The sequence below is a fragment of the Halichoerus grypus genome, chromosome 7, assembly GCF_964656455.1.
Source record: "Halichoerus grypus chromosome 7, mHalGry1.hap1.1, whole genome shotgun sequence".
NCBI lineage: Eukaryota > Metazoa > Chordata > Mammalia > Carnivora > Phocidae > Halichoerus > Halichoerus grypus.
Genome location: NC_135718.1, coordinates 36,474,488 through 36,491,525, shown reverse-complemented (window position 1 = coordinate 36,491,525; position 17,038 = coordinate 36,474,488). Strand labels below are relative to the sequence as shown.

At 41.5% G+C, this 17,038-nt stretch overlaps 1 protein-coding gene across 5 annotated transcripts in view; it reads right to left on the bottom strand.

The window, feature by feature from the left end:
- PANK1 (pantothenate kinase 1) overlaps positions 1 to 17,038 on the bottom strand; it is a 56,479-nt gene that overhangs the window by 16,115 nt on the left and 23,326 nt on the right. For all 5 annotated transcript variants that reach the window (XM_036084692.2, XM_036084695.2, XM_078077398.1 and 2 more), the window contains one exon: positions 6,609 to 6,961. In XM_036084692.2, the coding sequence (XP_035940585.1) occupies positions 6,609 to 6,961 (353 nt within the window). The remainder of the gene's footprint in view (positions 1 to 6,608; positions 6,962 to 17,038) is intronic.

Sequence of the window (17,038 nt, the reverse complement as noted above, 5' to 3'; positions counted from 1 at the left end):
TGAATCAGACAGCATACCATCTAGCAAGTAGAAAGGAGGTCCCCAGAAACCATCATCCTAAATGACACTAGCTGATAAAGTAAATCTATCTCATAAATGATTCCAAACATTTCCTTTTTTACCGAGTGAAAAGTTTGAGTGAGAAGCAAGTAATTACGCATGTTTTAAGCGGGTAATACTTTAGGTATAGAACTACCTGGAGACCTGAAAGATGGCAGTGAGACACAGCCGTGTAAATGCTGTTTTTGTCCTCTCCATTCCTCAGCCCTATTAACCTCTTCCACTTACAGCACTAATCACATTCTGGTTCGTTTTCTGGTTCATCAGGTGCCCCTGAGCACCATGCTCCAAGGCCTGGCCCATAATAATTGCTTAATAAACATCTGTTAAGTGGGACAGGGAAAGTTACCACTTCTTGGATCAAACCAAACTGAAAAGTAGAAATTTCATCAGCCAGTCGTGGGACCATAGGTTAACCTGCTTAAAAATTAATCAGGAGTCCATCAACAATATCAACAGCTCATGCCCAGGGCCAACATCACAAACACAGACAGAGACACACTGTGTCCAGCGGGACATCCTGAACCTATGCTGTGGAAAAAGAAAAACCTATCAAGGCAAATAAACTAAGCACACACAACTTTGATCTGAAAGGAAACACTGTTATCTCAACTTTCTCATCAAATTCAGTTTCAAATAAAGTGCCAGCAGCAACCAAACATCTCTGCTATCCGTTTTACTGAAGGATAGATATTTCTGAAGCCTGGGTCATGCATTCCCAAACAGGGAAACAGAAACATTCGTCACTTTCACTGAGACCTATAGAGACCTCCCTTAAAAGTCTTCACCATCCAGAGAAAAGTCCAGGCTCCCAAATGTAAGCAGTGAGTCAAATCATAACTTGGAGAGTCACAGGGGCCATCTGAAATTCAGAACAAGATGGGAATTACTTCTCACACTCTGTAGTTTGTAAATACAACTGAATAGACTCAGTGGAACATTCAGCACGCTCAGATCCTAGCTGTGGAAAAACACTCTTTCTCTGGGCTTAGCTTTCTATCAGGGGTAGCAAATGCAAACGCCTACAGGAGACAGTAAGAAAACATAAAAGAGCAAAGCCCTGGGCTAGATGTAATGTAACAGAACACACACAGAGGACAATACATACATATTTGCAATTCACCTGCAGCCCATTGTTGCCATGTCATAATGAGGACTCAATGTAATTAATTAGCTGACAGCTATTTAATTTTTTTTTGTAAATATTGCAGGCCAACCAAACATATCTGTAGGCTGATGCTGACTTCCATCCTATTAATTTTATATATATTCTAATGCTGATCTCTATGATGGGTCCTAAATGATGACAGATCTGAAATATCAGATTCATCATGCAGATGAAGTTAGAGCTCATGTGAACATACCTTGTAACCAAGGTGTGCTGGTAAATGTTTAGCAACCAGCTCTCTGGGAGCAAAAGCCTAGTTTACAGCATTTACAGTTTCTGTGGTATAATTGCCCCCATGATGGCTAATTTCAAGCTACCAACATGATGTCACTAAACACAGAGTTGGGAAGACATGCACACAATGGGCTCTCTTAAGCCAGTAGGAACTGGCCTCAGCATCCCACTGCTTGTAAGTCTCCTTAGCACTTTTAGAAAATATGGCTTCTGCCAATTCCTAAATCATTAAGCTTAAATCACTCCCCAAATATAAAACCAACAAACCTCAGCATGTCCTAAGACTCAAACAAACTCTGTGTAAATAATGGAAGCTAATAAAAAACTATATGGATCTCATCTGTAGGACTTCAGGCAAGGAAGCTATTATTATTATTACGACCCATTTTGCGGATGAAATATATCACCAGGGGTCAGTGGGTTAAGTGACCTATTCCGGATCCCAAGGCTAGCAAGTAGGGGAAGAAGCAGAGTAGAAAAACCTTTCAAACTACAACTGTGATGAACTCACATGGTTGTGCCTAGTACTAAAGTCACTCAAGCAAGTGTGTGGGTGCAGTGGGGTTCTCCAATTATAGGAGCCATCAGAATCACTCAGAGGGTTTGTTCAAACACAGATGGCTGGGCTCCACTCCCAGAGGTTCTGACTGTATTTCTAACAGTATCCCAGGTAATGCTGATGCTGCTGGTCCTTGGACCACACAGTAGTAGGCCTTGAAGAACTGGGATGAGTCTATGACCCCAGTGAGAACAGACACTGGATAAGGTCACATAGCACCTGCCCTAGCTAACTCACAGGGCTACCTTCAAGAATCGAATGAGATGCCTGTGTGAAAATGTTTTGGATACTGTAAAGAACTATACACATGGGTTCTAATTATGTGAGAAGTAAAATAATTTGGGTCTTCTTATCTCAAGTCAAAATGCGCTAGTCCACTAGTCAAAACACTATTTCCACACTGAAGACTAATTTGTAGAGGGAATTCAGTGATTCTGGTATGCTAATATTAGAAAAAAAGATGGATCCTAAACACAAGGCATGTTCAGGATACAACTGTAAAAGGTTGTCCGTATGTGCTTCAGCTCAGTCTGTCAAAAATACTAATTAAAGAGTTAAACAGATAAATCTGGTAAAAAGCTATCCCAAGAGATTCCATAACTACTCCTATGAGGGCATTCTATGGACCTGCCCCACACCAGTTATATTACCCCCCTGTAATTGAGAAATAAGTCACCAAATTGTATTTCAGAAATGAATAAAATACATATCTGTATGATACCTTACACTTTCCAAGGTGCTTTTGAGGACACTGGCTCTGTAAATCATATTGGAAGTGGCAGAAAAGGTTATCTTACTAAACAGAGAATAATTTGCCTACAAAATAGTTGATTCTGAATTACAAATTTCACTCAGGGCTCTTTTCTCTTCCCAAAGGAGACCTAGAAGACCTGAGAGAGATGAATTTCAAACATATTCTGTGAGTGAGAAATATGACTAAACCTCAAAGACGGCTTCTTCCTCCCTGCACCCAATGATAAAGAGGCCACAGACCAGCGGTCAAGAGTCAAGCCAGACCCAAGTGGAGAATGACATTGTCTACCAAACCTCATGCTGCCGCCATGCCACGAATCAGTCCCTGGATTCATAATAGGAACCAAGCTAATAAATGTTCTTGAATGGTCCACTTAGATGTAGAATTTCACATATCCACAACTGTCCTCCCTCCTCCTGATAATTTTCCCACTATTTTTAACTTTTTTAGATTGTTTCCTTAGAGATTTCTGGCTTAAGAAAAGCCAATTCTTAAGTTCTCACACCTTGAGAAAAATATAATAAAGCCACCAGAAGATCCTTTTCTGTTCCCTAAATCTCATGTCAACCAAATAAGATTATTGTTACATCCCGTTTGTTAGAGGATAGGTCTTTTTTGAAAAGTAACTGAAAGAGTCACTTCTAACTTCTAATTAAAGTTAGTCTTAGACTGAACAAAACTCACAAGGAAAAGTATCTATTATAATGAAGAGCTAGGTGGACAAAAAGGATGATTTTTTTTCCCTATGCATTCTCTATTAGAATACTTTGCATTTTAAAGAATACTCCTGTTGAAGTTAGGAAGTGTAGCTGTGGATGAAAATATTAGATTTAGTACATAAAATATTCTGGTGGGTTCTTTAAAAACAAAACTCACAGAATAGAGACAGGGGATAGACAAGTCTTCCCCTTGAGGATCACTTTCTTCAGTGGTGGGATTCCTCATTGGCTTATCACTTTCTTAGACCATTTGTAGTTAGATTAGGTTTTTCTTTTGTGTCCATTTTGGTGTATCATTAATTCAGAAGGCTAATTTTTGCCAGTCAGAAGTTTAAGTGATCCTAAATGTTAAAAGAAGCAAAGGGGAAACAAGGAAGGAAGAGAGGAAAAGAAGAAACAAAGAAACAAAGAAAGAAAGAAAGAAAGGAAGGAAGGAAGAAAGAAAGAAAGAAAAGAAAGAAAAGAAAAGGAAAGGAAAGGAAAGGAAAGGAAAGGAAAGGAAAAGAGAGGGAAAGAAAAAGGAAACAAGAAATGTAGCTTTGTTCAGTTGAAAGTCTTCCACACAGGAGTCTAACTTAATGCTTGTCTCATGGTTTATAGCTCTTGTATATTCAAAATTGGATGAAGACTAGTTGACATTATCTGAGAATTAAATATATTCACTATAAGTGAAAAGGATATAGTCATTAGATATAGCAATTACAAACTATTCAGGGTCTGCTAAATGTCTTTTAGTTAGCTCTAATTACTTAGGTTTTTAAAATACACTTCTGCAAAGCTGTATTATACCAAAAACAGTGATTTTATACAATAACAATGGCAGGACTTTAAAATATATATATTAGTATATATATATTTATATACGTAAATATATATAGAATATGCACTGCTTTATTTTGTCAGATTGCTTAATATATACAGTAGTAAATATTGATCATTTATAACCAGGTTTCAATTTTCTATTCTGGAAAGGGGAAGAGGGAGGAGCTTGGATTCAGCACACCTAAGGGTTTTAGCACTTACTGTTCCCTCTGCCTAAAATACCCTTCCTGGGATACTGGCCTGCTTTACTTCATTACTTCTGGTTCCTGCTCCAATGTTACCTCATCACACTAAAACTCTCCCAACCCTTACTATCCCCTTTGCCTTGCTTTTTTTCCCCCCCTTCCATAACATATATCATATATACATACACACACATAGGATATAGTGGTATATTCTGTATTTCTATATTCATTTGCTTATTTAATTACTGACCGTCTCCCCACACTAGAATATATGCTCCTGGAGGGCAGGGGCTTTGTTTTGTTCGTAACAGTACTTGGCGCACAGAAGGAGCGCAATAAATCCTTGTTGGGTGAGTGAATGAAGGCCTAGAAAAGAGGATGAGAAGACCTATCCATCGTCGCACACTTTGGCACTTAGCATACTGACAGACAGGCTACGGGAAGAGATCAATTCTGTCTTCATTTTGCCTGAGACTGAGCGTGGAAACAGAAGGCAGCCCTTTTCCTTTCTTTTATGGATGTATGCCCCTAGCTAGCCAGGCTGTTTGGCAAATACTCTGGACTTGCTCCCTGCTCCAATCTATTCATTAGGCTCCAGCAGCCTGCCTGAAGAAGTAGAGGCTTCTTTATCCTGGTTATTTTAAAATACGACCTTTCTCAGTTCAGAACCTTGAGAAACACACTTGCTCACAGCCAACATATATTGAGTAACTTTTTCCCAGAACGTACATTACCCCGAGGAGGAACGGAGGCATTGAGGGATGTTGCAAAATGTCCCAGGTCACCTGGGTTCTTGAGGCTCCCTAGTGGAGATGCCCAGATAAGGTGACCTGGGGAGTTCTCAGCACTAGGGCTGGGTCAGCATATTCTTCTGAGTCAGAACTGAGCTGAGACCGGCTCTTACTAGGAGGCACTACTAGAGCCCCTTAATCCCTCCTTAGCTTTAGTTTCTTAATCCATGTCGCACAAGAATGCTGTACTTCCTGGTCTCCAAAGGTGACTTCAGGTTCTGATGTTCTAGAACTCCTCCCTTCCCTCTGCACTTTACTGCCACCTTTTTGCCGATGATAATACTGAGGGCTCCAGGGGGGAATGTCTCACCCAAAGTCACCCAGCTAGTTCAATGCTAGAATTCAGGTTCAATGCTTTTCCAACCATGAGCTCAAATTTAATTTTCATGCCCCTGGATCTCAGCCTTTTCAGTTTCAAAACTCTTTGATCATTGGGCCCCTTTGGTGGGAAAAAGATGCCATGGATCACTCAGGTGAGAGGCGGCATCAGATTCCACGGGTATGTCGGGAAAGGGGACTGAGAAGAAAAACCAAAACCTGCTATCATCAGTCTCACTCAGGGCACTGTGCTAGGACTCCGTTGCCGGCTCTCCTGGAAACTACTTAGTACACTCCATGGGATAAATGATGTTACTTTTGATGATACAAATAAAATTTGTATTTATAGCTTTATTAAATACCACGAATAATGTATTGATTCATTAATTTATTCATTAATGCTAGACTTTAGGGCAAGACTGAATACACTGGTTCCATGACAGAATGCAGTAATTTGCACTCCAGGCTTTGAAAAAGTGTACTTTACAATTTACCTTACTATATTTTCAACTTTCTGGCAAGACTAACCCCCAAATCTTCCAACCCTTTCTTCTCTAATACCCAGTCACTTCAGTTGAACCTAGCTAACCTTCTTTTCTCTTTATTTTCTACATCTTTTATTGCACTTTATTCTCATTTTATTCCCTGTGTGTTGAGGCTGGCCAGTAGAGAGATTATCTTGATTGTAGAGATGGGGAAATTGGAACACACAGCTGTTAAAAGAATGATGACGATAGCTAATACTTATGAGCATTTACTAAGTGCCAGGTACATATTTTCTCACTTAATCCTGCATGGAACAACACTATAAGGTATGAACTATCCAGACACGGGAGGGAACTGAGGCACAGAGAGGTGAAGTGAACCTGTCCAGAGTCCCAAGGCTAGCAGTCTAGCTCTTCCACATGAGAAGCCGTGATTATGGACACGGGAGAGGCTTTCTTTCCTTCTCTGAGAGGTGGTTTTGTTGTTTTGTACCAAGCACAAAGCTGACATACCATTCTGAAGTCCTTTTCGAACTTGAAAGCCCCGCCTCCCGTGGCACAGAGAGTGGTGTGAAGGCTGGAGAAGTTCTTCTCGCTGCCCATCTGGATGAACCTGTGCATCGCACAGCTGGGGAAGCGGATGAAGTGCAGGTTCCCTTTGCGCCCACACATGGTCAAATTTTTCAGTTCTAGGTGGACATCTCGGATCCCGGTTTTCCCGTAAGCCGTGTTAGAAGTCAAATACTTCCTGATGCTCTTCAGGTTCTCCACCTCCTCTTGTTCCTCTTCGGCTGTAATATCCTTTGGTTCAAAGTAGACCAGTTTAACCAGTGTTCCACCGATATCCATGCCGAACCAGGGGAATGCTAGAGGACAGAAAGATAGTACTGTTGAATTCTCTGCATTTAAAGAGATGCTCAATTTCTGGATATCCGATAATGAAATGCAGTGGTGTCACATCTGTATGTGCATTTAACATCCAATGCCCCTACCTTCAACTCTATGTACCTAAAAGAAGACACAGGCAAGGAGAAATTCACCATTTAAATGGTGCCCATGATTCTGCCCATACTCCACTCAGGGTCTGCCTCAGGACTGAGCCTGAGAAGAGAAACAGGACTTTGCAGTCCCCTACGCCCATCTCAATTCCCAGGGCTTCTTAGGGCTCGAGTATCTTCCCAAGCTGGGTACAATTCCAATTCTTAAAGATCTATTTCTGCATACACCATGCTCCCAAATGCTAACGATTTTATCAGAATCTTAGCCAAAGAACAACGATCTATTTCAACACCAGGGGAAACACTGGCTATGCTAGGTGGACCACGAGGCGTATTGGTCTCTAACCCACATGGCACACTCCTAGGGCACTTTTCTTTTTTAATTTTTTTATTGTTATGTTAATCCCCATACATTACATCATTAGTTTTAGATATAGTGTTCCATGATTCATTGTTTGTGCATAACACCCAGTGCTCCATGCAGAACGTGCCCTCCTCAATACCCATCACCAGGCTAACCCATCCTCCCACCTCCCTCCCCTCTAGAACCCTCAGTTTGTTTTTCAGAGTCCATTGTCTCTCATGGTTCTGCTCCCCCTCCGATTTCCCCCCCTTCATTCTTCCCCTCCTGCTACATTCTTCTTCTTTTTTTCTTTCTTTCTTAACATATATTGCATTATTTGTTTCAGAGGTACAGATCTGAGATTCAACAGTCTTGCACAATTCACAGCGCTTACCAGAGCACATACCCTCCCCAGTGTCCATCACCCAGTCACCCCATCCCTCCCACCCCACCCCCCACTCCAGCAACCTTCAATTGTTTCCTGAGATTAAGAATTCCTCATATCAGTGAGGTCATATGATACATGTCTTTCTCTGTTTGACTTATTTCGCTCAGCATAATACCCTCCAGTTCCATCCACGTCGTTGCAAATGGCAAGATCTCATTCCTTTTGGTGGCTGCATAATATTCCATTGTATATATATACCACATCTTCTTTATCCATTCATCTGTTGATGGACATCTTGGCTCTTTCCACAGTTTGGCTATTGTGGACATTGCTGCTATAAACATCGGGGTGCACGTACCCTTTCGGGTCCCTACTTTTGTATCTTTGGGGTAAATACCCAGTAGTGCAGTTGCTGGGTCGTAGGGTAGCTCTATTTTCAACTTTTTGAGGAACCTCCATACTGTTTTCCAGAGTGGCCGCACCAGCTTGCATTCCCACCAACAGTGTAGGAGGGTTCCCCTTTCTCCACATCCCCGCCAACATCTGTCATTTCCTGACCTGTTAATTTTAGCCATTCTGACTGGTGTGAGGTGGTATCTCATTGAGGTTTTGATTTGGATTTCCCTAGGGCACTTTTCAATGACAACTGTTACAGCATTCAATTTTTGCCTCCACAAGCTGACTCTACAAGACATGGGTCTGCTGCTTTAATCTACAGAATAAGCAGGAAGGAGGAAATGAGTGGGTTATGAGAGACGAGGACCCTACGGTAGCATAACTCTAAAGAGAACAGCTCCTGTCATAGCTCATTTCTTTCTTCATGAAGCAGAGACCCTCTCTTTGCCTCAGAATGGCCTGCTAAGGAGTCCTCAACCCAGCTGTGGGCTAGAATCGCCTTCAGCATCCCGATTCTCCTCTCCTCTCCCACAGGTTCTGATTTAATTCAGGGCTGCAACCTGGGCATGACTATTTTCTGAAAGTTCCCTAGTGGTTCCAATCTGCAGCCTTGGGAACTGCTAAACCAGAAGAACCATGGCCTCTGACAGGCAAGCCCACCAATAGGCACAGCTCCTGACCAGGTCTGCAACACGAAGGCATGCCTTTAGGGGACGACGTGTGTGCATGCGTGTGCGTGTACATTATATATATATATGAAATATATATGAAATCTGCTCGAGATGTTTATCTATAACAAAATAAATCTCCATCATCATAATTTTTCTTGTTATTAAAAGAACAGGGTGAGCTCCCTAAACAGGCCGACTTCATTTAGAGGCGACCTGGAAAGTTAATGTTGTGCTGTCAGATGCTCTGCAGTGAACATTGAGCAGACCCAAATGAGACTGCAAAATCTGGGGGCTCCCTTTTCATTTCGCTCGGCAGACTCCACGGGCTAAATCTGAAACTGTAATATTAAAGCTGAGTTTAAAGATACAGGGAGCTCAAATGACTTCTTTCAAGAAGTTTATTTTATTCATATGAATATCCATATGAGCCCTAGTCAAGTTGTGCATTGTCCCACCCCGAGATTACATGGCCAGGAACATGAGGGAGACCTCCAGACCTCCAGTTTTTTTTCTGGGCTGCCCTCCTGTTCAGCCCTCTCCATCGGGAAGTTGGGGAGGGCGGGGGGAGAGGTACGGAGCGGGAAGCCATCCCTGTGCATGCAATGTTTCCTCCAGCGCTTCACTGCTGTCCTTTGAGCTGTAGTCCAAGCCAGCGGCTCCACCCTTGGAAGCACTAACTCTGAACAAATATAGAAAAATAAAGCGCCAAACCCCCAAAAGATTAAGAGCAGCAGATTCCACTAACAAGACCAAGGTCACAAATGTCCTATTATAATTGTGGAAGATGGCAAAGCAAATCCCACACAGCTCAGGGCAGGTTGGGAAGCTTGCTTGTCCTAGCAGGAGATAATAGAAAACTGGAAATAGTTCACCCCTACCAGTCAGTTCAACCCACAGATGACATTTCTTGGTCCCTTCTCTAAAACTCACAGTCAGCATGGCCCATGGTGTAGCTAAGAGGTCAAACCTCAAATCAGGATTCACAGCTGCTTTCCATAAACAGCAGTCGGTAACCAGCTCAGGGTCACTCCCTCCACCTCTCTGGATCTCAATTCCCTTATCTGTGAAAGTAATGGATTGCAGTAGAATGGACTCCACTTCTCTCCCTACTATAAACTTCTACGGATTCTTTCAGAAGTAGAAAAAAAATCACAACCACCCCCAATCATGTAGGCTGACCAGAGCCCTAGTTTTAATCTCCACTGAAATACTTTATGGCATGTCAACAGGTGCCTGGGCTATGCAATCAGTGTTGCAGGTGTAATCCATTCTTATCATTGTAGGAAAGACACCTACTACTGGACAGGATGGGGGAAGGGTATTCTGGAACATTGCTAGGCTAATCATTTGGAAGAACTCTAGCAACACCTCTTAAAATGAAAAGTACACATACATTTTTAACTCAGCTAATCCCTCTCCTGGACCATATTTATTTATTTATTTATTTTTTTAATTTAAAATTTTTTATTGTTATGTTAATCCCCATACATTACATCATTAGTTTTAGATATAGTGTTCCATGATTCATTGTTTGTGCATAACACCCAGTGCTCCATGCAGAACGTGCCCTCCTCAATACCCATCACCAGGCTAACCCATCCTCCCAACCCCCTCCCCTCTAGAACCCTCAGTTTGTTTTTCAGAGTCCATTGTCTCTCATGGTTCTTCTCCCCCTCCGATTTCTCCCCCTTCATTCTTCCCCTCCTGCTACATTCTTCTTCTTTTTTTCTTTCTTAACATATATTGCATTATTTGTTTCAGAGGTCCAGATCTGAGATTCAACAGTCTTGCACAATTCACAGCGCTTACCAGAACACATACCCTCCCCAGTGTCCATCACCCAGTCACCCCATCCCTCCCACCCCACCCCCCACTCCAGCAACCCTCAGTTTGTTTCCTGAGATTAAGAATTCCTCATATCAGTGAGGTCATATGATACATGTCTTTCTCTGTTTGACTTATTTCGCTCAGCATAATACCCTCCAGTTCCATCCACGTCGTTGCAAATGGCAAGATCTCATTCCTTTTGATGGCTGCATAATATTCCATTGTATATATATACCACATCTTCTTTATCCATTCATCTGTTGATGGACATCTTGGCTCTTTCCACAGTTTGGCTATTGTGGACATTGCTGCTATAAACATCGGGGTGCACGTAGCCTTTCGGGTCCCTACTTTTGTATCTTTGGGGTAAATACCCAGTAGTGCAATTGCTGGATCATATGGTAGCTCTATTTTCAACTTTTTGAGGAACCTCCATACTGTTTTCCAGAGTGGCTGCACCAGCTTGCATTCCCACCAACAGTGTAGGAGGGTTCCCCTTTCTCCGCATCCCCGCCAACATCTGTCATTTCCTGACTTGTTAATTTTAGCCATTCTGACTGGTGTGAGGTGGTATCTCATTGAGGTTTTGATTTGGATTTCCCTGATGCCGAGCGATGTTGAGCACTTTTTCATGTGTCTGTTGACCATTTGGATGTCTTCTTTGGAAAAATGTCTGTTCATGTCTTCTGCCCATTTCTTGATTGGATTCTTTGTTCTTTTGGTGTTGAGTTTGATGAGTTCTTTATAGATTTTGGATACTAGCCCTTTATCTGATATGTCATTTGCAAATATCTTCTCCCATTCTGTCAGTTGTCTTTTGGTTTTGTTGACTGTTTCCTTTGCTTTGCAAAAGCTTTTTATCTTGATGAAGTCCCAATAGTTCATTTTTGCCCTTGCTTCCCTTGCCTTTGGTGATGTTTCTAGGAAGAAGTTGCTGCGGCTGAGGTCGAAGAGGTTGCTGCCTGTGTTCTCCTTTAGGATTTTGATGGACTCCTGTCTCACATTGAGGTCTTTCAACCATTTGGAGTCTATTTTTGTGTGTGGTGTAAGGAAATGGTCCAGTTTCATTCTTCTGCATGTGGCTGTCCAATTTTCCCAACACCATTTGTTGAAGAGACTGTCTTTTTTCCATTGGACATTCTTTCCTGGACCATATTTAAAAAGCACCAGTATTTGAGGATAGGTATAAGAATGTTCATTGCATACGACCCAGCAATTGCACTACTAGGTATTTATCCAAAGGATAAAAACACAGTGATTCGAATGAGCACATGCACCCCAATGTTTATAGCAGCAATTTCATAACCGCCAAAATATGGAAAGAGCCCAGATGTCCATCGACAGATGAATGGATAAAGATGTGGTGTGTATATATATATATAGATGTGTATATATATATGTGTGTGTGTGTGTATATATATATATTCATATATATATATACACACACACACACAGGAATATTACTCAGCCATCAGAAAGAATGAAATCTTGCCATTTGCAACGACATGAATGGAACTAGAGGGTATTATGCTAAGCGAAATAAGTCAGTCAGAGAAAGACAAATACCATGATTTCACTCATATGTGGAATTTAAGAAACAAAACAGATGAACATAGGGGAAGGGAAGGAAAAATAAAATAAGATAAAAGCAGAGAGGGAGGCAAACCACAAGAGACTCTTAACTATAGGGAACAAACTGAGGGTTTGCTGGAGGGGATGGTGGGTGGGGGATGGGGTAACTGGGTGATAAGCATTAAAGGAGGGCACTTGACATAATGAGCACTGGGTGTTATATGCAACTAATGAATCACTAAACTCTACCCCTGGAACTAATAATACACTATATGTTAACTAAATTGAATTTAAATAAAAAAGGAAAAAAAAAGAATGTTCATTGCAGCACCATTTACAGTGGCCAAATTAAAAAAAAAAAAAACAGGGGCACCTGGCTGGCTTAGTCAGAAGACCTTGTGACTCTTGATTCATGAGTTCCAGACACACACTGGGTGTAGAGATTACTTAAATGAATAAAAACTTAAAAAAAAAACAAACCACCAACACAAAAACAAAAACCTGAAAACAAAGTGCATGCCCTGTAACAGGAAAACTGTTCAACAAAGTTTATTGTTTCCAAACCATGGAATACTGGGCACGCATTGAAAAGAATGAATGAGATCTATATCAGTTGCCTGATAGCCCTAAGCTTCTGTTAATGAGAAAAGTAAAAGATGCCAAGAAGTGCAAATAATTTATTTACCCTATTTGGTTTGAAAAAAAAAAAAAAGAGGAGGGAAGGCAGGCAGGAAAGAAGGAAAGCAGGTGGAAGGGAGACCCCTATGTTTATGATTACATGAGCTTGCTGAAAGATAGAGAAGGCTATCGCTCCAGGCTGTTAATATCTTTAGCAGGTGGTAGGATGGACAGGCTGTATGAGTGGAGGCTAGAAATCAGGGGAGGGGATGGAGAAAAGTCTACACTTAGATCACTCAGTACATGCAGAAGTAAAATAAATAAATAAATTAAATAAATAAATAAATAAATAAATAAACAAACAAACAAACAAAAGAGGAATTCAGTGACAATGGAAAACAGGAGACATCCCAGCACAGAATGGACAGAACAAGCTGTGTGAAACCCAGAAAATAATCTAGTTCTGTAGTCGAAATCTACTATTCACCCAGCCACAGCTGTCACCAGCCCTTGGAAATGAAGAGTCCCTCCATGGCTTTTTATTTGGTTGGCTATTGGTAAGTACAAGCGACTGCAAAGTGTTCTCACTTTTAAAAACATGACAGGGGACACCTAAACATTTCATAAGTTATTTAAAATCCTGCTGTCTTTCCTGCTTCACCTCCTGCTTATTTCAAAGCTTTTGTTGGCAACTCACAAAACAGTGGGAAAAAGTGTAGAGTTCTGAACATTCAGTTATATCAGCAGTTTTGCTTAAGGTAAAAGGGAATAAAGATCAGAACACTACATTAGTTTAAATGGCAATAGAAACTGCTTTCACTTACCTATGTTCCTTTCTTACCCTCATGAAAAAAATAAATGCTCTTCTATTCACATTTTAATGCTTTTATAGAAACTATCAGATTTTTGAATGCAGTTTTATTCATCTTCCTGATATCAAGGTGTACCCAAATCTTACACTTCCTAACCATAAGCCATGGATGGAGATAAAAGACAAGGGGAAGGAAGAACATCCCAGTGCAGCTATCATCCACGACTCATGTCTTCTTCAATCCAGAATATCCAAATGCTTTGATAAATTCAGCTGAACCACTGATAAGAGTCTGTTCTGTGTTTGCCAGGAGTGATGCTGGTTCTAGATACAGAATGTCTGCATTCACCCTCTACTCCTTCTTCAACCAGATGTCATTTTTTAAGAATTTCTAGAATATTCATCAAAGATGTTCAGCAGGAGACAAGGCTTAAAGTGCACAAGAAGACTTTCACAAACAACTGATTTACTCATGCAAGATGGTTTCTACCATAGTGAGGTGTGTATAAATGAGAAGCCAACATTTATCAAACAAGGTGCTACAGATAAGTAGTGGACTTTAGGTCCACCTTCTCTTAGCATATTATAAAGAATCATCGTAATAATGAAGAGCAAAAGGAACTATTTTCCAAAGAAATTCTGGCACAGGTGCACCAGGAAACACACACAAAGATGTTCACTGCGGTAATTTTAACAATGAGGGCGCCTGGGTGGCTCAGTCGGTTAAGGGTGTGCCTTCAGCTCAGGTCATGATCCTGGGGTCCTGGGATCGAGTCCCGCATCGGGCTCCCTGCTCAGCGGGGAGCCTGCTTCTCCCTCTGCCTCTCTCTCTCTCTCTATCTCTTACGAATAAATAAATAAAATCTTTAAAAAAAAATTTTTTTTAACAATGAAAAACTGGTAACAATGTAGACATCCATCAATATGTAAATAAAATGTAATATACTTACATGATGGAATAGGATATAGCTATGAGAACAGCTAGATTTATGTCTCAAGATAGATGGAGCCCAAAAATGCTGAAGGAAAACCACTTTAATGGTGAACCAGTGACATATAGGTTGTCACTCCCAGGCCAGAACATTTAATTACAGGCATGAGACCCTCCAGCGCTTTCTCACAGCAACGGGAACATTCCAGATGTTGGCTGACCTGTCAGCTTAGGTCCTGGAGTGACGACGTAGCCAGTCTTCAATGTACATACAGCATGAGCACGAAATGAACCTTTGTTCTTTAAACCACCCAGACTTGGGTATCATCTGTTACTGCAGCAGACCCGAAGCTGACTGCTACTTGAAATGGAGTGACTTCAACAGCAACAAAAAAGGTCAGGCAGCCGGGAGGGAGGAAACGAATTTTGGAGGCTGGCAAAGCATTTGGTAAAATCATCATGTTATGATAACTTGAAAGGCAGATAACATACCTAAAGAATTAGTAGATACTGTGGAAGAGACTGAAAGTCAAATGTTAGTAGCATGTGTTGGTTACCGTCGGCTGCATTTTATTTTTTAATTTTTATTTACTTATTTATTTTTGTAAAAGTAGGCTCCACACTTGACTTGGGGCTTGAACTTACAACCCTGAGATCAAGGGTTGCATGCGCTACTGACCGAGCCAGCCAGGCACCCTGTTGGCTGCATTTTAAAAGGTGCACCCAGAAACAAACTGAGGATTGCTGGAGGGGAGGGGGGTCGGGGGATGGGGTAACTGGGGGATGGGCATTAAGGAGGGCACGTGATGTAACGAACACTGGGTGTTATATGCAACTGATGAATCACTGAACTCTACCTCTGAAATTAACAATACACTATATGTTAATTAATTGAATTTAAATTAAAAAAATAAAAAGGAATTTACCATTAAAAAAAAAGTGCACCCAGAAAGTAACTGACTCGTTTACAAACAAAAAGAGGGAATAGGGCCCATCAAGTCAGACTTGCAGGGTTGGAAAAAGTAGCTGCTTCTCTTCCCCAACAGATAAACAATGAAAAATGAGAAAGGAGAAAGGCTTTGCATGAGAGAGGACAATTAGCACTTAGCTGTGGGGTGAGGTTCAAAGGAAGAGAATAGGCTATCACACTCTCTCTTAATACTTTGAAAGGGTTACAAAGTCTCCAAGTAAAGATGCAGTTAAGGTCATGGCTTCTTAGTTAATTCTTTCAATTAGAATACCTCAGGGAAAAAGAGACCAGAGGTGGGGCTTCCCCACCAAAGGCTGACAGGTTCAAAGTATCATCAATTAAGTCAATAAAGAAATGTTGGAAGCAAAACTACAAAGGCATCCAGTGAACATAAGTATGCCAAAGACTGAGGGCTTGGCATATGGAAATAAACTAGAGTTAGATAGGAAACTTATTTCCCTTTGAAAAGAGTTGTACTGCCAGAGAACGCCTGAGGCCCTAACGCTCTAAAGTCAGCTGAGAAAGCGGCTCAGCTCCTACAAAGGACATATTCTTCAGTCTCACCTTAGTTGTGATCCAGGAGGTTATTGGAAAAAACCAAGGCCTGAAGAGAGCAATGGATTGGGGAGCCCCTTTCTGAAAGAACAATCAAGACCCCAAAGGAACATCCTCTACCTATAAGTCAGGGAGCCCAGATGGATTTCAGAATTGCTTCAGCACTTTAGAACGACTGAGGACCAATGAATGGAGGTCTCCCATCCACCTCCTTTCTGAATAGGAATGTATACTGGGTTTTCCAAGCTTTCTTTCACCATTATTTATTAATATATGATGTTGGGGAGGGGACACAGCAGGTAATTGCCCTCTTTTAGTTCAGAAGTCTCTAGCTCAAGAGGACATACATCCAGAGTTGATGTCGAAACCACTTTGTATCACCCCCTAATTTAGATCCCCCTGCACATCATCCAGATGCCATGACTGGGTGAGGCTTTGGGGCTGTCTACTTTGGGATGGGAATGCCTATATTTCGCCTGCAGTTGGGAGAGCAAGGCAATTATCTGGTAATCAGAAGAGTAAACTGTGGTGGTCACTAGTGCTGCTGGCCAGATATTTCTGGTTCTCTTCCTTCCAGCCCATGGGGTCAGACTGCGGCTCTTGGCCATTTTATAACTGAGCTGGGCAACATGCCTAATCCAGTCAGTGAATGTACATGGACATGGTGTATGTCACTTCCAGGCAAGAGCACTTATGGCTGCGGTGAGACCCTTCGGAACTCTTTCTCTGTTACCATGAACAGCAAAATCCAAGACAATGACTTGGCATCATCTGGGTCATCTGCGTCAGAGTGAGGATGAGCCAGAATGGAGCCCCCAGCCACCCCCTCAATGGGTTTATAGTGTGAATGAGAAATAAACCTT